This window comes from Clavelina lepadiformis, chromosome 5, assembly GCF_947623445.1.
Source record: "Clavelina lepadiformis chromosome 5, kaClaLepa1.1, whole genome shotgun sequence".
Classification (NCBI taxonomy): domain Eukaryota; kingdom Metazoa; phylum Chordata; class Ascidiacea; order Aplousobranchia; family Clavelinidae; genus Clavelina; species Clavelina lepadiformis.
Window position 1 is genome coordinate 9,413,356 of NC_135244.1, and position 25,019 is coordinate 9,438,374.

The 25,019-nt window shown below is 34.8% G+C and overlaps 3 protein-coding genes across 4 annotated transcripts; 2 read left to right on the forward strand and 1 right to left on the reverse strand.

Moving 5' to 3' along the window:
- The first annotated feature begins 363 nt into the window (after nt 1-363).
- Nucleotides 364-2,085, forward strand: LOC143460532 (uncharacterized). Its single transcript, XM_076958086.1, has 2 exons — nt 364-561; nt 789-2,085. The coding sequence occupies exon 2, from the start codon at nt 1,095-1,097 to the stop codon at nt 1,920-1,922; it is 828 nt and encodes a 275-aa protein (XP_076814201.1). The 5' UTR covers nt 364-561; nt 789-1,094; the 3' UTR covers nt 1,923-2,085.
- A 2,792-nt stretch (nt 2,086-4,877) lies between these two features.
- LOC143458549 (rho guanine nucleotide exchange factor 7-like) lies at nt 4,878-19,888 on the forward strand. Its single transcript, XM_076955322.1, has 18 exons — nt 4,878-8,009; nt 8,229-8,340; nt 8,623-8,711; nt 9,007-9,206; nt 9,825-9,962; nt 10,175-10,298; nt 10,407-10,466; nt 10,830-10,973; nt 11,604-11,769; nt 12,063-12,241; nt 12,478-12,622; nt 12,937-13,040; nt 13,149-13,263; nt 13,531-13,611; nt 15,358-15,445; nt 17,020-17,074; nt 18,527-18,600; nt 19,397-19,888. The coding sequence occupies exons 1-18, from the start codon at nt 7,914-7,916 to the stop codon at nt 19,482-19,484; spliced, it is 2,058 nt and encodes a 685-aa protein (XP_076811437.1). The 5' UTR covers nt 4,878-7,913; the 3' UTR covers nt 19,485-19,888.
- LOC143458550 (large ribosomal subunit protein mL48-like) lies at nt 19,249-24,860 on the reverse strand. Of its 2 annotated transcripts, none has more exons than XM_076955323.1 (5): nt 24,760-24,860; nt 20,740-20,892; nt 20,395-20,576; nt 20,060-20,264; nt 19,249-19,857 (listed from the first exon to the last, which is right to left on the reverse strand). In XM_076955323.1, exons 1-5 carry the CDS (start codon nt 24,844-24,846, stop codon nt 19,765-19,767), a joined length of 720 nt encoding a protein of 239 aa, XP_076811438.1. In that variant the 5' UTR covers nt 24,847-24,860; the 3' UTR covers nt 19,249-19,764. The 2 variants fall into 2 exon arrangements, with proteins under 2 accessions (XP_076811438.1, XP_076811439.1); XM_076955324.1 differs by lacking the exon at nt 24,760-24,860 and adding an exon at nt 24,318-24,503.
- Between the last annotated feature and the right edge of the window lie 159 nt (nt 24,861-25,019).

Here is a 25,019-nt window from a genome sequence, read left to right on the forward strand (position 1 = left end):
TGTGGTGTGAAAATATATTGCGCTGTGAAACTTCCACTACCGCCACAAATAAAAATTCCCGACCACGATAATTTCAATTCTCATCGCAACATTTGAAAATGTATGCTTACCGTATGGTAGGCCTAGGCTAGTTGATGAGGTGTTCGGGAAAGGAATAAGGTTACCGGTCACAGCCACAAATAGTGAGAGATAGTAAGCTTTTGCAAGCCTTAACAAGCTTAGGTCTAGGCTACATTGTAAGGTCTTTTGCAAGTTCAGTATGCAAACAAACTTTCTAGGGCTTCGCTGTATAGGTTAGGCCTACCGAATGTAAGGTATAGGGCTATAGGCTATGTTGTTTTTTTTGTCGCGAAAACATTACAATATTTTTTTCTTGTTTACTATAGGACAGGCCAAAGCTGTTTATAACAGCATAAATTTTAACTAACTTTTTCAGAAATTTGTTTTATAAAATGAAGTGTACCTTCTTAGTGTGAAAGCTGATCTTCATTGCAATGAATTGTGTTGAGTGACATAATGAAATACCTGACACTTTTATGATATGTTCACACTGTGGTCACGGTGAGTAGCGTACCTTTCAAGTGAAGATATAAATATTTTAATGAAAATTTGGCTGTAGACTAACATATTTTTTGTTTTCTTTTTCACACCAACAAGAAATGTTTTACCTAAATCGACTATGTGTCTGTGTATTATTATTAATAACTAATTATTATTTAGTAAAAAATATATGATACAACGTGCCAAGTCATGTCTCAAAGTGCACCTGTTGTTTTTATGTTTTGCAGCTACTACTTTGGATCAAGATCAAATAATATCTGAATATTTCCATTCAGGATATGAGTATGGAGAAATTTTACAATTGCTACACAGTCGTCATAACTACGCAATCAGTATGAGAACTTTAAAGAGACGATTGCACAAAATTGGACTGCGAAGAAAATGTGGCTGGAAAAAAGACATCACCGTTTTATTTCAGGCAGAAAAACGTATCGAGGAGTTGTTAGATGGACCCTCTTCTTTTGGTGGATATCGGTCAGTTTGGCACACATTACAAATGGAAGGTTTAAGAGTACCAAGGTTGTATGTAGCTGATGTACATTGATCCGAAAGGGTGTGAGGCTCGAAGAGCTCACCGTTTAAGGCGAAGAGAGTATCACAACCCTGGCCCAAATTATGCATGGCACACAGATGGTTACGACAAGCTCAAACCATTCGGATTTTCTTTACATGGTGCAATTGATGGATTTAGTCGAAAAGTGCTGTGGCTTAATGTTACACGATCAAACAAATGTCCACATGTTGTCGCTAATATGTATATTAAAGCTGTCACTCACTTCCAAGGCTGTCCAATTGAAGTAGTATCAGATTTGGGTACAGAAAATGGATTGTTGGCAGCAGCGCAGTGCTTTTTTCGAGATAACATTAACTCGCATCGTTATGTACCATCACCCCGAAATCAGCGGATAGAAAGCTGGTGGTCAATATTCTCCAGGTTTCGTGCCTGTTGGTGGCGCAACTTTTTTAGTGACCTTGAGTTTCGAGGTATTGTGGATTTCTCCCAAACACTCAGCAAAGAATGCTTGTGGTATTGCTTTTCATGTTTAATTCAAAATGACTTAGATTTTTTCAAGGACCACTGGAATACTCAACGAATAAGAAAATCTCGACATAATGTAATTGCAGGACGGCCAGATTTACTATATTCCATGCCAGAAAGATATGGAGGAATTTCTGGCTTATTAAAAAACGTTGCACCACACAACATTAGTTTGGTATTGGCTGAAATATCACAACCAACTGAACACTATCAAGAATATTTTGATTATGCTACATCTGAACTTGGACAAGGAGTGCCATCTTGTTGCACTGAAGCATTAGATCTGTATAAAATGCTTATGAATGTAGCCAGAGACCGATAAACGGAACTATTTATTTCTGTGTGAGCAAGTAATGTAAAGTTCATTGCCTATCATTTTAAGTCTATCAACATTTCATATCAACATAAATGTCGTGTTTTGTATTACTTTTGTATTGCATTCATCATTAAGCACGATTCTATTACACTGAAAAACTATGTGTCGACATTTTAGCAGACACACTTGAAGAAATACAACTGTAGCTCACAGAAACATTACACTTGAAAAGAATACTGAAAATCTCACAGAAATATATCTACTGTACCACAACAAGCATGCAACATAAATACTGCTAAACACACAAAAAAATACTAATTACAGCAAAAACTCAGTTTGGCAAGCTTTGTTTATAAACATTAAACAGTGGTCATTACACATTGAAGGCAAGTGAAATAAGTTCAACAACTAAACTAATGTAAAATATGTCAGAATTAGCAACAAGTTAAATAAATGTGAGTATTATCATAAATTTTTATCTGTGGATTGATTAAGCAAATTTTCGTTTAACTGACAAATTAAATTGTTTTACAACAGTCTGAGCCGGAAACTTTTTTAATTGGAATGAGAAAGGAACATGAACTTGAAAAATAAAAACAATAGAATGATATAAACTGTTCACTAATTAACAAGTGGGACAACAATACAATTTATGAATACTGTACACACATTTCAACAGGAAGTATGACAATAATTTCAAACATATACAATACTAGACGCCACCAATCTGCATTGAAAGGGTCAAGTGGGCAAACAGCGGAAGGGCAGATTATACATGTTATGAAAACTGAACACATTTGTTATGAAAAACACTCATTTAAACAACGAGAAATTTTAATGCAGTCCAAATGCTTGAATGAATGAATCCAAAAATGCTTTTAAGGATGTTTGCTGATGTCACATTTACAAGAATATTAAACAAAACATGTTCAAAAAACTTGATAAAAATACCTAATCGTGTCGAAGAGTTATAAGAAGCTGGGAAAGGGAAGCTGAGCACACAGCTATTTTGGGGAATTGGTGACAGAAATTACACGACTGCACTTAAAAAAAGTGACAATCATATATTATGTGGGTTTAGTATATATGTGCACAACCACATGATGCCTTTGTAAAATGAAACCCAACTACTCAAACTATGTCGTCAACTGCAAGGTTGTATACTACACCCATATTAATTTGGGAAGGCTACAATATCTTTAACTTTTGGTTGAAACGTGTCTATAGCGTTTGGTCCTGTTTCAGGTAACTTTTTATAATGTTGCACCCAGCTTTGGCCTATATACCTAATAGTAATCAAGACAAAAGTCTTCAACATTTTCTTTGCAAGTTTGTTAGCATACTGAACTTGCAAAAGACCTTACAATGTTTAACATGTAGCCTAGACCTAAGCTTGTTAAGGCTTGCAAAAGCTTACTATCTCTCACTATTTGTGGCTGTGACCGGTAACCTTATTCCTTTCCCGAACACCTCATCAACTAGCCTAGGCCTACCATACGGTAAGCATACATTTTCAAATGTTGCGATGAGAATTGAAATTATCGTGGTCGGGAATTTTTATTTGTGGCGGTAGTGGAAGTTTCACAGCGCAATATATTTTCACACCACAATATATTTTCACAGCTCAATATAATTTCAACGCACAAAATTTTTCACAGCACAATATATTTTCACAGCTCAATATATTTTCAACGCACAAAATTTTTCACAACACAAAATATTTTGCTGAGACAAAATATATATGTTGTGGTGATCATAAATATTTTGCGCTAACGTGAAATATTTTTGTGGTGATCATAAATATTTTGCGGAACCCAAATTATAATTGTTGTGGCACTTACAAGCCACCGTAGCCTTTAGTTTTTCTTTAGCTCATCACATTTTCAAGATATCGCTCTCAAGTATTAACACAGATGGCAAGTTTTTACTGACGCATCTGTGCATAAACATGTTGGTTTCCAGAGATAACAAGTCATTTATTGACCAAATATCAATACCTGTGCGTGAGTGTTTGATATTGGAAGATAAACTCAATATCATTCCACGAAACTAATCACATACTTTTTGCAGACTCTTTATCCAGATATTTTGTCCATGACACAAAACAGAGATACAGTAACGTAAGTGAGATTCTATTAAACTATGATACTCTTTAAAATTAAAATCCAGTACAGTTTCTTGCGTTTTAAAAATTGTTTTTTATACCTCAAGTTGCAAAAAAACAATTGAAAAAATTGTCTCATTTACACCCTGGCAAAGAAAACCCAATCATAAAAATTGGATTTCAAGATCACTTGCTCCAAGATTCAATCGGGCATTATATATGTTCATCTTTTCCTGGCACTTACATCACTGTCGATGTATGCATATTCAAACAAGCTGATTAAACCATCTGGCTGGACATGAATGACGTAGTTGACCATCTTCTACTCCCTCTCACAACCGAATTATGTAAAAGATTCTTACCGTGTACTATCCACAGGCCCCCTGAAAGACACTCCGGGCCTTTTGGATGGAGTCCATTTTAGTGGGGTTTACTTCTTCCACCCAGACAAAGAGGTAGGTTTTATCTTGACGGTGACACAAAGCCAATGTTCTGACAACCTAACAGCTTAACTTTTGTTTTATGTTTAATGTGTTTGGGTTTGGTTCTCATATTGGTCCCGAATGCACGTTTTTGCCGTCGAGGCCTTGTCAATATTTGCCCGCCAAATGTGTGGAAATTATTGTCATTAATGGTGATATGTTTGTAACCACCTGCGTCAGCACAAATTTTCGTTCCCCACTTTGAAGACGAAAAAATAAATAAATGAACCGTCCATGGACATTTTTCCCATATCAGTCATTTCAGCCAATTTATGGACCCTTTTCTCGTATCCGCTATTTAAGCCTATCCTAAAATCGCCCATTTTCAAGTATTCATGGACGATCTCAAAACCAGTGATTTAAACCTACCCGGAAAACCGTTTAGCTGGTGCCCGGTTCAACTCTTAATTACGGTCAACAACCAATAAAAGGTTGCCATTGAACTATGTTGAACGTTAGGTTGCTCATAAGAATTGTTGGCCACTTACAGGGCTAACAAAACATTATACGCTTTATAAGTTTAGTTACTGAGCTGTTAGCTGGCTAACCGCTTAAGTTAGGTTAGGGTTTAGGCTATAGGTTAACAAGAAACTGAAAATTGCTTAGAACGCACAATTTTTTCCGGTGAAATAGTGACAGCCTAGGCCTAATAATTAATTATTCCGTTACAACCTAAAATGTGGTGTAGTGTCTGGGTCTGTGGTGTAGCGCTAGTCGGTATACTAACCGTTAATATGCATAGGCTAAAGGAGGCCTATGTACTGCATAATCTAGCTAGACGATTTTGCGTATTTTCTTTTTGCCATTAGGCCAAACTATGGCCGGCAATTTTTGTATTAAAATTGAGCTTGAGAAGACTCAATTTTAGGCGTGATGAGGTCATTGGCATGCACTAAACCCTCAATTCTTTGCTTGTTTATTATAAATTGACGTTTAAACAACCAATTTTGTTTATAAATTATAAATTGTCATGAAGATAAAAACGTTCGGTCAGCGCGATGATGGATCTCATGCCGTCGTGCGTGCAGGCGCCACACTATGCATTTATAATGGGCCAGACTTCAGAGTTTGGCATAGGTGCACTCAATACTGCTTTCCATTAGCTTCAGTGTCGCATTTAAGATGCGTTATTTTACACTTACAGACTTGAACAGAATTTCTGTGCACATTACTGTTTAATTGCACACTTAAACCTAAGATCACACTTTCATTTCATCTGTGCATTTTTGTGCATCGCACTTGTCGTTTTTGGTTGTTTGACGCACTCAAGGTCTTGCTGAAAACGACCATAACTTATTCTGGTGTCCGATGATTATCATGCTTAAGTTTTTGTACAAATTTAATATAAATTGGCCTTCAACTAGCATAACAAACTCTTCCTTCCTAATGCTGTAGTGGAAAGTGTGGGAGCTGCACACAGGAGGTTCATCAACATGCACGCCGTTCTTTTTTATCTCCACACCGATTTATGATAAATAAACAAAGAAAAAGCTAATGGCTTGAAGGTAAATTTGTCATCAATAAACAAAGAAACGAGGCTTCAGTGCACGCCATCATACCAAAATTTACGTCTTTGCATGCACGAACTTGCATATCAAAAACTATTGTACTTACTACGTATTATTATTGCCTAATTATGAATGTGGTAATGTTTGACATGGACATTGATGTGTCTTACGTACAATACTTACCAATATTTGTTTATTTATGTTCCGAAATTTTATAATAGAGTTTACAATGTGATATTCAATAAGGTTGCACCTTCTATTGTGCTCTTACCTTGGCCACAGACACAGGATTCTGGTCCTTAGGATGGGATTTCTCTTTACCATCCAGATGCACTAAACTTGATCAACTTGTTGTTTGCCAGTTTTGCCTCTTGTACTTTTGCACTCCGACTTGAAGGCGTGAATGAGATGAAGTTATGCGTAAATAGAAAACAAATTATGGCAAAATAATTCCTCAAAATTCTATCCTGTCATGTCAGCGCAAAAGTGAATGAGCCCCCAAGTTTTACCACGTTCACTAACAGATTAAGGGTTTTATATTTTTTTTGTCAACTCATTTGTAATCATCATACTGTCTCAGTATCAAGCTTCATATGACTTATATTTTACATAATTTTGTGCTTGTTACAATTTTTTGTCGTTTGTATTGTTTTATTCAAATTGTTTATTGTATGCTGGGTTTGGTGGCTACCAGCTTGCCTTGATTCATTTTTATCATTTAGTGAGATTATTCTTGTTTTAAGCCCTTGGGCTCTGCTGGCTTATTGTTTCTGGTGGAGCTGTTACTTTATCATGCTTTAAACGTTAGAATTATGTTTTTCATTCTCCTGCAGCCAATGACAAAAAAAACAATACAATACAAAATGTGTCAGCATGCGTTAAGTGAAAAACACTATGCTAACCATTATAGACTATTTGGTTTGCTCAGTAACCAATACAGTCACAAACAATTACCGGTATTTAATAATAAAAAATGGAAACGTACCAAAAGCTTAAACATGTAAAGAAATGTTGAATTATACTAGCCCTTTAAAACATGTTAGGATTCGAAATAATCACAGTGACTGTTGTTCCATAAAGAATGTCTTGCAAGAGTTTTTGATTTGGAAATACCAAAACAAATATTGCTCAAGGAGATTTAATATAATCCTCAGCTTGTTATATGTTTTACTGACAATAATCAAGTAGCTAATAGAATTGTCCCAAATTTTGTAAATTTGTGACAACTAAAACCTGACAAAATGAAACCAAGAAAGTGGCAGTCGTGTACAATGGGTGTTCTAACCTGTATTTATTTGCTATTAAATGATAACGCAAATGGTGAAGTATGCATAGACCATAGGGTGCAGACAAACACTATTAGTATCTTTCAAATTTGGAATTTTAGTAGCTGTTAGCTTTTTAAAGGACATGCATTATAATAATCATGTATTTCTTTTATTGATTTTGGTAGCTCATTTCAATGTTTGAGTTCAGAAATTTTTATTGACTAACATAACTGCGTATTCTTTGGCCTGCAGTATGGGAAAAACTGTTTATTTTGACCTCTTGCTTCTAATTGACTAAAACGTTTTGTTGGTTTTAGATAGTTTTGAAATATTCTACTCGTATTTATGCAAAACTAGTCTTAATAAGTATCAGTTTAAAAATTAAACATTTAATAAGGTTAAGTGAGCATTACTTTGATTTTACATCGAGTTTTTATTTAAACCCTCTCATTTTCGTCGCAATATTTTCGTCATAAAAGAGGCTTATACGCCGTGTAGTACTTTCTTATTTTGCTACTGCAGCAGTTTTCAAAGAGTTTTTCTTTATTTCACAGGGTTGCAACAGTTCTTTAATACTTTTTGAAAAAAAGTAGTTTAAGGTATGAATTTTTAGTTAAGTCTATAACATTAAGAAAATGGGAGATTTTGTCTTACCCAAGGTGAAGGCAAAATATGCTTATCAACGCCAAAATGAAGATGAATTAACTTTTGGAAAAGGAGCCACTATTCAGGTCTAAATCTTTTCTGCACTTGCACACTTTTGGTGCATTCATGATTTATATGCTGTGATTTGTTATTATTAGTACTAAGTTTGTAATCACAATTTTACAATGAATAAACCAACTGTTTATTTTTGTTTTAACCATAACATTGGTTGCAACACATTTAAACTATAGTCTATGTATATAAATTTTTGTCAGCTATGTTGTATTACTTCATGTGCTTCACAGTTAATAACTAAAGATGATGGTGGTTGGTATGAAGGCAAGTATAATGGCAAGGTTGGCTGGTTTCCTAGCAACTACGTAAGAGAGATCAAAAATCCCAAAAAGAGTGAATCCGGTTAGAATAACAAGATTGTAACATTGTATTAATTAAGGCTAGTTTATAATTAATTTCATGAAGTCTGCAAAACTCTAACAAAATAGCATACCGGTAATGATTGTTTAATTCTTAAGCTTGAATTGTGTTTTGTAAGTCATGTGAAGTGATTATATGATTTTGCTATAAAATTGTTGCTTTCTGCATTTATATATCTAAACGCTAGATAAGCTCAGTTTTCAATATTCTCTCTCTATATATACTCTATATATAAATTTGAATGTTCTGGTCCCTGTTGCATAGGCGACAGGTCTGGTAGCCCTGGACAGAGAGTGCAATTGAAAGAAGACCCCATTCAAGCTCAGGAAACGAAGCAAGCATTCTATCAGCAGGTTATTGACTTTGTTTTTAGATTGATTCTTGTATAGCCTGAGTTGATTTTGCCGTGTAAGAAAATTAATAAATTCACCAACTAGTTTTTAAACACTCCGCTGTGTTATGTATAAGTTGTATCATGCTTTTTTGCTACTTTTTCTGTATTTTTTTGGACAGTTTATTTGTTTTAGTTTTACATTTTAGAAACGGGAAGTGCTAATTATAATTGTAATCTACAAACTGCAGTTCTTTATTGTTTTGTTATTACATGCGCTAAAGTTAAAAGCAAAGTCATACCTGTCACAATAACAGGTGCTACAAAACTTTCTTGAAACTGAATGGAAGCATGTGAAAGAAATTCAGAATCTGCTTACTGTTTACATTACTCCCTTGTCCTCAACTGGGCAGCCAGAGGTTCTCTCGAAATCCAACAAAAAGACAATGTGTGGAAACTTAGAAGCAATTTTTGAATTTCAAACTAAATTTGTGAGAGAAATTGAAGAAATCTCCAAGTAACTATAAAGTTTTCAAATGATTTCATGTCTTGCTGTTCAGAAAAGTTATGTTTAGGACAATACAGCACTCATACACTAATAGTTTATTTTAGTAAGTTTTGTGGTTTAAGACAGTGGTCGGCAACCTTTTTCACAGACCGGCTTATTTCAGGCTTTATGTTTCCAATCGATGTTCAAAAAAATAACAAATGTTTGAGGCCTACAACTTATTACAACTCAGTCACCATGATACTGATTGATTGATTGACCATGACATGAACTCTCACTGCCTGAAATAGCTGCTACTAAAAAACTAGACAACACGACTTCACGAGTACACATTACCGAATAACAATGTTCATTTTCATTTCTACACAACCAATTATGGTGATTTAGGCTGTTCACTTGAATTTTGTTGGCAACGGGCACCACACTAATAGAACATTTTTTGTGCTACTAATGTATTATTTCCACACAGCCCAGTAAAAATTTCTCACGTTCCGGCATTGGGTTGTGGCCTGGTGGTTGCCGGCCCCTGCTTTAAAAGTTTTTGTGAAGGATTATTTTATGTTTATTTGCTCTATTTTGTATAGGAAATAGGCACAAATTTTAGTGCAAGCTTTTTTTCTTTGTAAGGCTGCCATATGCTCAGCATGAAATTGGCAATTGCTTCATGAAACACAGTGACACTTTTGATACATTATTTAATGAATATTGTGGCAATCACCCTAGCGCTGTGAAGATTATTCAAGACAACAAGGTTACAATATGCAAGTTAGTACTAATAGATATCATTTCATACTCGGCACTTGTTTGTTATTAAAACTGTGATTACAAAATAAAGCACTGCTTATAACTTGTGGGACAAGTCAGTCTGGACAAGACACAGCTCCCAATATGTGCCATGGTTTTGAATGTAATTTTATAATAGTTTTTATGAATGCTGCATCTTGAAAAGTAGGTCTTATCATGAAGTTTTATTGCAGGTACATGGAAAGTAAAGGGGCTGTCAGCCCTGGAAGTGTTTTTCTTACAAGTGGCTTGAGCAAGCCTTTCAGGCGATTGGAGAATTATCCGAATATTTTACGTGAACTTGAACGACATATAACAGTAATTCTTTTTGGAAGATTTGTTGAGAAATTTGTCACAAGATGTAATTTTTATTTCTTAAAATCAACTGTCATTTAGTATTATCATATGTTTTTTACATCTGCAAAGGAAAACCACCCGGATCGTGTTTTTTTGATGAAATCAATCTTGACATTTGAAAAGATTTCTGTGAGTTGACTCAATTGCTTAATTTGGTAGATCAAAATATTGTCCATGTATTTAATATTATTGCTGTTGTATCTTGATTGATTAAATGTTCGTGACTGTGAAATAGGAAATAACTGTGCTGCATATGTTGACTATAAGGAAGTTTAATGTACCAAAGCCCACATTACTCATTAAAGTCAATGCTGGTAATCCTATTATATAGATTGTGTTGTTTTCAATGCTAAATGCAGCACAACTCTGCTTGTTAGTTTTCTTCCTATATGTTTACATGGTGTTCTACCCTTTGTAGCTAACTGATGGTATAAAACACACGTCACCATCTTTGTATTCCAATGACATCACATTCAATCTTTTTGTTTTTAGCTTGTTTGTCAAGATACAAGAAAACGCAAAGAAACCGAACAACACATTTTATCAAGCATTATACAAAACTGGGAAGGAGAGCCATTGTCTTCCCTCGGAAAAGTTTTATATTTGTCCTCAGCTACCTGCTTAATAGGAAATGATGTAAGTCACATCATTCTTTTAGTTAGTATCATCAAATGCTTTTTTGCTAAATGTCAAGTATCCAAAAATGCCTTTAAATTATGTTCTTGTTGCAATGCGTTTAAATAATTAATTAAATCATTTTCCAATATGTAAAGCCTTGTATATATGCTATCCTATGACAAAGACAAGGATACCTATCTCCGCTGTAGTATATTCTATGTACAGCAAAAAAGTTTTGAATATTTTTTGCAAATAACGTTTTCTGAATTTATTTCATTATTTTTTGCTGGAGGATAAACTATGGTATGGATAAATAATCTAGTATAAATAATGTAAATAGTTGCCAATTTTCTTAGAAAAATAGTTGAAATTTTCAAGTATAGTCTGCCTTGCTAACCAACTGTGGAGCTATTTTTGCAAAAAGAGGTTCATACCCAGTCACTTTTTGTCAATGAGTTTTAAATTAGGGGTAGCACACTATTCATGTGGTTCTAGGTATCCGTAAAACTTGTTCAACTAGAAGATGTAGAAGTTATATTTATGGTATTTCTATTACGACTGCATGTTGTCCGTTAGCATCTTAAATATTGTTAGTGTGACATCCGCTATATTTTAAAATTTTCTCGTTTTTCTATTTGCATTTGGCAGGAGAAGAAGGAACGCCATTTGCTCCTATTTTCAAGCGCCTTGCTTATACTTTCTGCATCTCCCCGTCTCAGCGGGTTTAACTATGAAGGAAAGCTACCTCTTACTGCCATGCAAGCAAAAAAATTAGATGACACTTCTTCATATCAACATGCCTTTGAAATCACTGGTAAAATGTTTAAGGTTTAGTGATACAGTAATTGCAATCAAGTCGAGATGTACTGAATCATAATTTAAATGCAAGTTCTGCCAATATTGGAAGTATATGCACAAACCTTTATTAAATACTAATATATTGAAATAAGTTATCTTCTACAAAGTTATCAACCCATATTTGATTGTGATTATTTATAAGTGCTTGTTGTATGAGTATATATTAGCAGTGTGTGGGCATTTAAGTTGGTGAGCTGTTCTAAATCTTCAGGTGCTGAATAACATCAGTATTCTTGCTCATGTTTTCAGGTAGTTTAATAGAGAAGATTGTTGTAATTACTAAATCTGCTGAAGAGCAACGTTCCTGGGTGAAAACTCTGGAAGCACAGTGTGAGAAATATCGACGATCATCCCTTGCTCCAGTTGCAACTGCCCCATCACCGATTGTAAAACAAGCTCCTGTGACCCAAATTCCACCACCGCCAAAGGTTGCTTTCTTTAATGGCTACATCAGATGAATTTGTGGTCAGATTTATAAGTTAATAATTTGTATGAAATATTTTGTGTTTATTTAGTACAGCTGTGCCCATTTTCTGGAGTTTATGACCCCATGTGTTGGCTCAAGTTTGTGCACATAAAACTGTTGCCACAGGCTTGTTTGCATGACTGTTTGTAGATCTCAAGAAGTTGTAACAAAATCTCTTACTATGCTTAAATCACATAGCATGCTGTTCCTATTGCTTCTCGGTCTTCCCCAGCTGGACCGATGACCAGTGGTATGCGAAATGGTCCTGCTATAAATCGGCAGTTGGAGTTACTGCAGCACATCTCGCCAACTGGCTCCCCACCACCTTTTCCAAGTTCTAATGGTAATCTTTTATTGTCGTGCTTACATATTTCACAGTATTTCAATTTCTTATTTTGGCATATTGCAGTGCCTTTATATTTTTACTACTTATAGCATGTGCGATATATGAAATGTTTTTATTACTATGTTTTTATTTTAAGGCACTGTGTCGCACTTAGTATTTTCACTTTTAACTACGTGTTGAATTATGTTGAAAAGATATTTCCATTGTAACTGTATTATATCAATGTGTTTATACTCCACTTCTTTCTCCAGATCAACTCTAGTTTTTGTGTTGTAAATGAAATAATTTATATCTGCCTCTGCTTCCACTAGATGCTGAAAAAACATGGTGCCAGATGTGTCTAAGGCCTGCAGCACCTTGCCGCCATGTTAACACCACCAACAGTCGAGACCATTCCTCATCTACAAGAAACAGAGTTCGTTAAACGTTTTTATTGTTAACTTAACTGTATTTATTTCAGGCCTTGCAGTTATTACCTCAGTGTAACAAACAAATAGCAATATAAGTCAATAACAACTTTTAGGAACGAAGTAGAAGTCCTAAACCGGGTGGAAAAAATAAGAAAAAGCACAGGAGTGAAAGAAAGCGAAGTGAAGCAGAGGAAATTATTGCTACAGAAAAAATTTTAGTCGATAAAGGTATGCCAAGGTTTCTAAACTCCCACATTTCTCACTTCCATAGTTACAGTTCTTTGGATCACAAACTGCATATAAAAACATTGATTATTATCGCTTTGACTAAAAGTCGTTCGCGTATTTTATGTGCTTGTATGACGTTAATGAACTAAACTGCATCTGTGCCACACAGTTAAATTGTAAACCCTGATATCACTCTTGTCAATTGTTAATGTTGCAGTTCTAGTTGCTAAACTTTGCCAATGCAAGTGATGATTTTATTACTTTCAGGAAAAGCAGAAGAGGAGAGAGAGATTCTATTGGTTCTTGACTCATACTGCACTCCTACTTCTGCACGTAATGCAATTCATTGTAAGTATAACTTATGAGTATGACCTGTTTCAAAGAATAGAGTTAGGTAAAAGGACATAAAAATTGTTTGAGACAAATTTGAAGTATCCCGCAAAACACATTTTAAAGTGTCTTGCATACAGAATCACTTTAAATCCAAAGCACTACTGACACTGTTCAAATTTACATATTCAACATATATGTTATTAATGTTATTTATTGTACGTATTACTTTTGCCACTAAATGATCCTCTTCCGAACTCTTATTTATTCAAAGAATTGAACTCAATTTGCTAATATTTTTCCTACAAATTCTTACCTTATAATTTTTTATGAAATAGTAAATGCAAAGCGTTCAGTAATCATGAAACATGAAAGCTGTTGTAGAAAATCTCAATAATTTAATATATATGCAGAATCTGTAATTACTCCACCAACTTGAAATAATTGATTTTTGTTTTAGTAGTAAACACACATTCAAATAACAATAAATTTTTGTTACTACAGTCAAATTGGAAGAAATTATCATATCTATCATTTTAGAGAAATTCTTGTGGTTAAGCCCAATACAATTGTTTCGGTAGGAAATGACGAAATTTGTGTTGAAGAAAGCAAGCGTTGTTGAATTTAGTTTGTATTGTCTGGATATTTTCTTTAGCAAGACGTTTAAGTAACGTCAATGTCCAGTGTGGTTCATGGTGTGGGTTGGGTACCAATGTTGATTTCAGTTTCACACCTTGTTTTGTGTTGTGTCGGAAACTTATTGTGATTTTGTTATCACTATATTGATCAGCAATCAGAAAACTAATTTTTATGTGCAACATCTCAACATTAGTTTTGTTGTAGGTTAAAAAACGTCTACAGAACTTATTTAGGTAAAAGCAGAGTAACAGTTAGGAGTTTTGCATAAATATTAGGTTGTAAGATCAATGAGTGTGCAATACACAAATTAGTGTATCAGTATCAGCAATATTAACAATCATTTAGCAATTTTAAATGCATTAGTAGTGCATATGCATATATATATATATATATATATATATATTAGTTTGCTTTATTTATTGCCATAAATCAATAGTGATATGAACAATTGTGTCTGCATACAGTAAACATGTTTAGATAATTCAATACTGCACTGCATTTTGAAATGACGTGGCATTATTCAATATATCCAGTCATCGACTTCCTGTATTGCACGGCACAAACAATTTGTTGTCAGGACTGTAGAAAGTACAATGGAATAATGAAGCAGGTGCGGTATGGGTTTATTGTCAAGAGATGAGTTGTCAGAGAAACTCAAGGGTTACTTATGAATTTGAAGTGTATGTGTTTGTTTTGAGTAGAGCAGCTTCTGTTCAGAAAAGCTTATATTGGCTTAGGTGAGTTTTGTGAAAGCAAAGCAGTTTAGAAGTGCTTGAAGTGTATGTACTATCTATAGATGAACTACATTGCCCAAATTCTAACAATTTGCACGTACGGAATGTAGTCAGTTGTTGCAGTAGCACCAATTAAACTAGGTAAAGCACAGAGTTATGGCTACCAGCAGGAAAAGCGTAGATGATGTCTTCTGTTTATTTATTTTATTACGAGTTAATTATGAATAAGTTGGAAAAAGAAGTTGTTTTTATGTTGTATTTCGTGTAAGAATCCTTCGAAGCATTTATTTTTCTGCCTCAATGTGCCATAAGTTGTATTGAAACAAGTTTCCAAGTGTATATTAACTAGAAACACTGTATTGTTATTATAAGTACGTGTATATTCTTGCAGCCATGGCTCAAGGGAAGAGGCATACATCTATTTTAGAAGAAAAAATCATTGTGGAAAACCCTGAAAATGATGCACTTATTGAAGAAAAGTAAGTTTGTGAAATTAGCACAATATTTATGGTGTGAATTGCAATGCACAAAGCGAATCACTCAAGTATGGTTGCATGTGACGTGACAGGAACCAGTATCCACCCCAAGTATCAAACTTTTGAAAATCTAGGCTAGTATATGCTGAAGATTTGTGACTTCGCAATGCCGGAAAACGTAGAGGATGCACAACGCAAAACTTGATTAAAATTAGCCATCTGCCAAATCGATGTCGCAATTGCTCAAAGACTCAAATCAAAAGGCGGTTAAACATATGCAAATGTAATTATTATCAAGACAATACCGGCTACAAACTTGCTTATGGCGTTGTTTACTTGTTTCGTCAGTCATTTTAAGAATTACAATCAGTGGTGACACTAGGTTTAAAAAACAAGTTTTGTTTGTGTCAGTCAACTAAAGACAATCAAAATAATAACTTCCCACTTTTGACATCATCCGACGTGTGGTAATGCTTAATTACACTAATTCTCTCAGCTTTGTTTTGTCAATTTTCTTAGCTGTTTTCTACCCTTTCGTTTCATTTTTATGTTGGGTGTGGTTGCTGTGCCAATCGCTAACCATTTTTCGTGTTTATCATGTGGTTACATTATTCCTGCATGTCTAAAGCCCTTGAGCTTCCTTGCTTTTTCCAGCTCATTGTTTGATGAAGGAGTTGTTAAATTGTCACGTTATAAATTATGGTTAGCCTTTTATTTTCCGTTCTCCCACAACAGACATTGACGAAAAGTAAACGATGCCATGCATACACCTGCACATTGTGGAACTGTGTCAGCTGCCCATGCGATGCTAAGTTACGTTAAGTTGTTTATTGAGCATATTTCTTAACATACTGAAATGGTTAAATAATGTATAAAACATTTGTGTTAGTGCGCTAAAAACCCAGGAGTCCTATTTATAGATCTGTCAATAATATTGCCAGTGTAAATACTGTAAATGCAGAATTCGTGAAAGAATCAGCACTTGTCCGGCATGTCTTTAAATACATTGATTGGAATCGTATCAACAAAGAATCAATTACTTGATGCTAAGACTTCGACAAAGAGGAAGATATAATGGACATTGATAGTAATAATAGAGACGAAGTTAAAATGTTTACTGTGTTATTAACTTGATATTAATGCGCCCTACAAAGCTGTACTGCGTTAAATTACGCTGTTTGGAATTAAAGAAAAAAAGAGACGTTGTGAAGAGTTTATGGTATGAAGCAAGAAGGATACCTGCACAATCGGCATATTTTGACCGCTCGCATAGTCGTCACAAATAACGGCCAGAAAGAAAGTGAAACAAAAAAATTTCTTCCAAATGAGATATTGTCACGACCGCTTGCCAACTTTTGCATATTACAGGGCATGCTCACATTCCAGTTTTGGCGCCTATGGTAACCAGGGTGATGCGCTTGTGGGCTTAATAAGCTGTATGGAAACTTTTTTAACTGGTTTAGCTGTACTACAAAGCTGATTATGATTTATTATTAAAGTTAAAGGTTAATCAATTGAGTAAATATCTTAAATTATTTTATTGTTAAGTCTTAAATTTTGACCTTATCTTACCACAGAAGTCTTGTTGATACAGTTTATGAACTGAGAGACCAAGTTTTATCACTTCGGCAGGTAAAGTACCGTCTTATTTTATAATGCACTTTCATAACGCTTATTAGCAATACTGGACGTGTTAGATACCTAAAAAAAAAGATGAAAAACACAGCACATGTGAAGGAATTTGTCTGGTACTTTATCTGCTCAGTCCTTAAACAGTTTGCTTAGTAATGCAAAGTAGTTGCTTAGTTTATGTGGGAATATGAAAAAAAAATGTAGTAGTGTTCGGTGTTCATAACATATGTTTCAAATACGCAGCATTTGCGAACGCAAGATACCTTTGCCTATTCCAGGGGTCACCAAACTACGTACCGCGAGGTTACTTTGTCCGGGCCGCCTCACTGTACCACAGATGAGCTTATTATACATAGACGCCCGCAGCGTATACGCACAGTATGCACGTGCGTACCAGTTTTTAGCTGTGTTTTCTAAATTTACGCTTATTACGTTATTAGATTTTAAAAGTTTCAGGCTGTCTGCGTGTTGGTTTCAGAGTCATGCTTATCGCCGCTGACGGAATACTTCATTAGTAATTTTAATTACCATATTTGTAGGCCTATAGCTGACGAGTATACGACGTTAACAAAATTGTTGTATACGGTGTTTCAAAATTGCAAACTATAGATTGGCAGCATTGTACGTGAAATATGAGAATATATTTCATTTTGAGGCATTGTAACGTGTTTTTCATACGTAAAAACCCAATTTTTTGCTCTCCGCGCCTTTTAGGCAAGGTGGAAAAACGTGGGGAATTTAGAACCAGTTTTTAAAAGCTTTTAAAAGAACATAAAAACCATAATTATTTTGTGTCGTCTGTTTGCGATTACTTGGTACGCTAGTACACTGTGAGCAAGTGAGAAGTTCCATATACAAGCAGGGAATTTGATAAAGCAAATGGTTATTTAACAAGCAAAACGTAACGTCGAGTACAGGCTCTACGCAACACCAGCTTTGTTTATCAAAAAACTGGGATGATCTTCGTAAAACATAAAATAGGCCGGTTATACGGCGTTTGAAAACTGTCCATCGTAAATTTCCACAGGCTGTTTATATGAATGCGTGAGTACATTTTATTTCGAAGCGTTTTTTGAGATATAAAGCGGCAAAATTTTTGCGCTCCGCTCATTTTGAATGAGGTTGACAGTTGCCAGGATTTCAAACCAAGCATTCAAAATAACCTCACCGCTCCTGGACAGAAGGTTGATGTATATACCACGATACGTATAATTGCTGGTATAACACAATTTAGTGCGTAGCATTTCAAAATATTCTGCAAGCGCCATTGTTGTATGGTAGCTTATTGAATAAAGCGGGAATTTAGCCCACAATCATCAGTTATCATGCTTATCTGGCCCTTTGTGAAAAAAGTTTGGTGACACCTGGCCTAATCTATTGCAGGGCTGATGCATTTAGAAAGAAAACTATTAAATTCACAGAAACCAGCACAATGTGTTGTTTTGTGTGTAGGACCAGAAACGTTTGCAGCAAAACTTGGAGGAAGAATCGAAAAGCCGCAAACGTCTAGAAGCACTTATACGGAGGTTGGAACATTCAGTAACTAACTCGCACACGGCTGATGTCAGAACATCTCCGGAGTGCTAGTATTCACTGGCATGGTTTGTTTTTTATATGCTGTTTTTGTTCCATGAAAACGCATTCCCACTTACAGCAGTTTGAACGACGGTTTCTCCATGTAGCGTCTTCTTTTTTATTTTTTGTGTATCCAATGTGCAAACTAACTGACTGTTTGACATGGCCATCGTTTTTATCCATATTTGTGTTTTTTATTTGCCATTTATATCACAATGTTGTATTGCGATAACACATAACGAAGAGGTTATGTTGCAGAATGTTTGGTTGTTTGATTTCTTGCATAGCATATGTCAAGGTGTTATAAAACCATCACACTACACTAGATCAAAAATTGCTAAATGCATCTTGCTTGTGGAAGGCTGCCCTTTGCCAATATTTTATTTGCGTTGTTAGCAGCATGGTTTATTTAAGCATTTTTTCCCTGACATAGTTTTGAAGCATCAACTGGTGTTACTCAGGCATATTCTAATTTGCATGGTCTACCACGACATGATCAATTCTGTTTGCTTGCAATTTACAACAGTAATTCTGATGTTACATCTTTTTTTATCTGTGCTAAAAACTAGTACATTTGTTGAAACCAATTTTTTCATTCATAAGTTTTAGCAGTTTATTTTCCATGTTTTCGTTTCATCACGTATTGAATGTCTTGGTTGTCTAGTAAGGTTACAAAGTTGTGCTTCAGTTACTGAAATAAAAGTCCAAGCATGCAGATAACAAAATTTTACTTAAATCCGAATTCAGGGCAGCACAAGGAACCGATCTGTCTCCAAGTAATATGTCGATCGGCCCAAGATCAACTTCACTGAAGGATAGTCGAAAGCATTCTTAACTCTTCAACTGGCAACAACACTCCAACACTGACAGAATAATCAGACACTGGAAACAGCCGCACAAGAGTTGTGACAATGGCTGTGAACCAACTTGTTCTTAGCTGTATGACCATTTTTTACATTGCATGCCATAGTTAAGGGCATAATTGTAAAGTTCTATAAAGTGTTTGTTAAAACTGATGTGACCAAACTCAAATAGAAGTGAATCTTGGAAGCCACTTTCAAGCTAGTGTTCAATGCAAACGTATACAGTCAATTTATACGGATATATAATTTTTTTCATCTTGAATCATATAACTGTTGAAGCATTGCCTTTTCCTCTGCTAACTCAACTCTATATTGATATCGACTCAAGTGCTGTTCTTCATTGTGCTGCAATATAATACATAGATTTGATAACAAAGTTGCTTAAATATTATTTAGTCATTTAGACAGATATAACAAAAACGATCAAAAATTATCATGTCATTATTTCACCATGAACTGCAGGAATTGAAAATATATGAGGTAGGACGATATGTCACTCAAATCATATTGTCCACAAGGTACCCCAATAGTTTTCTGAATAACTCACCTTATCAACTTTAAGTGTGATAGATTGTGGAATATAGTGCATCAGTGTCTGTAGCAAAATAGGATATGTTTGTGATGGCATATCTTTCACTTGTATTATCCTTTTATACATTGTTAATTCAATTTCTGGTGTCATTGCTTTTAAAAGTCTCTGGTCAGCACCAAGCATTTTCTTCACGACAGCATTACTAGACGGCAGAGCATATCTGCAAAATATCAGAGACACCCATATTTAAATGATGCCAGCATATAAACAATAAAATTGTTAATGACCAACAGCAACGCTATAAATTTTATGCTTACACTGTACCGTGTCCAAAATGTACATGCACTTACACTTCCAAAATATTTTGTTTAAACTTTATCATCAGTTGATGCACATATTTGGCATATTGTTCTACCAGAACTATGTCATAACCGGAGACAATAAAGTTTAGTGCATCCAAATGATTCTCTTTGACAGCTTTGTATTCTTCAGGCTTCCAGGTTCCAACCTCTTTTTTTCGCACAGGAGGTGGCTAAAGAATGTCAACAACATGGATATCATATTTTTAGAATGTCCCAATTCGACTCACGTATTATAATTTTGTCACCACAAAACTGTGATAGTGGACAGTGGACACTAGTGGTATTATGCTGTATGTGACCTAAATATAATATTAGAGCTTCACAAAAAAGAACCTTTGGTTTTTCTAGTCCATGCATTCTTCCAATATTATGAGTTGGACGATTACGATAGTGCCTCAGGGAGTTAGATATTGCTGGTAAACATTTTCCAACTCTGAATGACTTTCCCCATAAATGCCACGTACAAGATAACGACATATTTTTGTCCTTAATATCAGTTAAATTAATTTAGTAACATCAATAACCTTTTTATTCCTGCTGTCTTGAAAATTGTTTTATAACAAAATATACGCAAAGCTAAGTAAATTTTAATACACTGAATTGCTTTGAATAAAAGCAATTGGCTAATAGCTATTTATTTGGTTTGATTTGTGCAGTTTGTATAGTTGTAGTATTTTCAAATTTTTATAATATAGCCGATTTGTAACAAAATAACTCAAAACATTAGTTTCAAACATATCTAATAGTCCCAATTCCTAAACCAACTCTCTTGCACATCCTTGCAAAGGAGGGCATAGCCTAATTTCAGAGAAATACAGGTTTGGTCAATGGCTCATGTTCAATATTAATTCTTGGTGCGGCTAATATTTATTTTATCTTTTCATCATTTTTACGGTTAAAGTTCTAAATGTGATATAAATTGAGTATTTTTTACCGAAAATAGATTAATGCAGGCCATTGTCATAGATATAGGTAGTCATGATATCAGAAAGGATTATTTGTAAAAAGTTAATTACGTATAGTACACTCATGTTAAGGTTTTTAGAAAAACTTAACTAGTGTTTTAGTGCTTAAAAGACTCGACTCATGTTAATGTGCAAATTACGATTGAATTCACTCGACTTCCAAAACAAATTATTTCTAATTGTTGTAAAATCTGATTTTATATTTGTGAAAGAATTTAATCAAAAATCACTACACTATACATTCCATTGAATGTGCAAAAGTGTCAGAAATAGTTAAAATCAGATTTCATGCTTATATTTACGATACAATCGTAAATGGCGACTTGGCATTGTTAAGACTTGGACTTGTTAAAACATGAGTGACTTGACTTGGGAATATAATTAAATGACTTGACTTGTGTCACGACCATTAACACTTGTTTTCAGTATTATAACGTAAACTTGTACTAGACAAAGAAATATTTAGTGATCTGATGGTGATCGCTTCATCCAATTATCCTTGTTTTTCTAATTTTTAGAAAACTTGGCTTAAGGGCTGCGCACCAGACATACCATTTTTTTATTTTCCGCCATTGATTGTGGGAAACAAAAAGTATGGTGCTAACCTCATTTTAAATTGGTCAAAAAAGAAATAAGCTCATAAACAATCAACAAACAGAGAAAAGTGGTAAAGCCTTGAGAACTTAAAACGTCTGAGAAATACATTAATGGGGTGCTACAACAATGGAAGGCTCCCACAGTCCACGGCCACTAAAGCCCAGAGCAATAAGTTTTCGTCAAAAGCGTGGTGGGGATGAAAAAATTAAGTCAGTTATTATTAGCATTTGCTAATGAACGGGAAAAATTGACACAGTCGAAAAGGCTTAAAACATGCTCAAAAAGAGTGATAATAATTGATAAATGCTGGTAGTAACTAGCACAACCACTACCAAAATTCAAATAAACCACATATAAATTATTTACTATATAAACCAAGAACTAATTTAGATGACCAGAAAAATTAAATCTTATTTAAATGAAGCTGCACAGATGTCTTTATATCACTCTCTCATAGAACGTCATTTACGTTACTGTATCCCAATTTGGAAGTATGACCAACAACCTGTTTTGAAACATATTCAAAAAATATGCAACAAGTATGCTGAGCTAGTATGTTAATAAAAAAGCAAAGTTTATTCAAATCTCTGGAAGCACTGCAAATTTCTATCCTCAAACAGCTTATTTGAAATATGCACCATCGTGTTCAAAGTCAAGGGTCAATTGCTTCCTCCATTATTTTCAAATAAATTCATCAAGATACGCTAATTCGCTAAGAAATCAAAATAATTTTTACCTTCGCTTCTACAGTAAATCCTTAACCTAACAAACTATTCAATATGTGGGACTAAAAATGTGGAATTCTCTGATTTGAAACTTTTAGAAAATAATACAATTTAAAAAAAAATATTTTGCTTCATCACACTTGCATGACACTATGTGACAATGTTTTGTACTATTTTTGTTTCATATTTGTGTAAATATGCACTGTGTATATCTGCACCCTAGCACCAAGCATTTCCATATATTTTATTGCACTATACACTTGTTTTTCTCTATATTATGCATATGTATATTTTCAATTGTATTTCACTACAGGATGTTTGCTGGCTAAAAGTCACATTCAATGTTATTGAGTATAGGCAACATTTAATAATACTGTAACAGTAATTATGCTGATGTATTAGTTTCATAGAATTTCTAATACACATTCACTTGCGGTATCTTTCTTCCAGCTTGAACATAGTTAAATGCTTTTGTCAACCACCTGCTACTACATTTGTATAAAACTTGCCAAACTCTAAACCAGGGGTGTTCAACCTTTTTGGCCAAAGGGCCACATGTGATTTACGAATGATTGCGCTGGCCACTTAAGTGTTTACTGCTAATTTCTAATTAAAACCCTCACACCAAAATTCTACTCTCAGAAATACATATTATCCTCCTTTACAATAATAAGAACAATAAACATACCAAGATATAGTAAAGTCAACAAAGTTTTTACTACACGTCGACATTTCAATGTGAAGTTTGACACTGTTTTTCTCTAACAAGTTTGGCAATATTCGGTGAGATGGACGATGTAGCAATGCGAAGCTAGTTTTCCGTGTGGCTGTCAGAAATTAGTAAACAAACAATAAATGCCAACTTCTCGGAATGTAAGTTTGCCATAAATCACATAGGCGATTAAATTCATAATGTAAGTCATTTCGAAAAATACCGCGTGGGCCACAGGTTGGACACCCCTGCTCTAGACGTAAGCAGTAAGCATCCAGTATGCGCATGATAAATTTAATGGACAAGCACTTTGATATGATGATGGTGCTGGAAAACTTTGAATCGGACTAAGAAAACTAGCCTATGTGTCAATCTGTTTACGTATTAAGTAACTTGCAAATTTCACAACTATTTTGGATATTTGCTGCAATTCCTGCAGACTGCTTTTATATCTTTTAAAGATTAAAGACTGGGACCAGTTCCTAAATAGAGATTTCACCACCAGCGCCACTCGAGGGTTCAGCTTTGGAAAAAGAGGTGCTTCCTTTCAGCACTGCCATCTATTGGACATCATTGACATCTTCAAAATTCGGATCTAGTGCAAAAGTGCACAACCACAGGATGTCTAAGTTGTATACTAGATCCCAGCTATTGAAATGGTAAAGTCATTTTGTAGTGCACTTCTGCCCTAAACCCGAATATTCCATTTTGCAACGAACAGTCTTGTCATCACATCCTCCAAAGATTATCATTGGTGTGCATCTTTGCTGTACAAACTCGGGCTCATCAACAACGTCCTTTATTAGTGTTATGTCCACCAGAAAGCATGCTCTTGCCCGGGTTGGGGTTTTGTGGATTTAAATAACTAGATTGGTTTAGTGGCTATGCTAGTTGTATACCAGCAATTATTACCTTAATTATTTTTGAGCACGTTTTAAGTCCGTTTTCCTGTTGATTGGTGCGTGCTAGCAACAACTGACTGAGTTTTCGTCCCCGCCGCACTTTTGACGAAAAGCAAAATGATTGATTGACTGAACCCAAAAGGCTGCCCAACAGTAACAAACTGAACAGCTAAAATTCTCGATTTTGGTCACCTTTTTTTTAAGCCATAGCAATGCATCATGCATGTCAAGTTTTTGCTACAAAAATTCCCCTAAAGTGCAAGTAAGCAGTGTCAAAATAAAAAAGTGCACCATGTTAATCGGGGCAATATATAATACAGTTAATTTAGAACGAAAGAAAGAGTTTTAAGGTTAAAACGTCTTCGCTTTATCAAAAAATAATAAAAAAATCAATAAATGTTTTTCCCATGAAAATTTGATACGTTGGTTGGTATGGTGTAATGATTTCATACCTTTATCTTCGGTCCTCGAATCAAAGACAATAATACTGCGACGAAAAACTGCAAAACATGTTTGCACCATAAATATAAGATATACATTAATATATACGTGAGATAACTGCGCAAAAATTGTTTTCTTCTGATCCAAACCCATAATCAGAATGAAATGTATGACGTCACAATGAGGGGGGGGGGCAAGTTTTGGACGGAGGACACGTTTTGGCACTACACCGGTAGTCCCAAGTGCCAACATAGACTAAGGTGCCAATCAG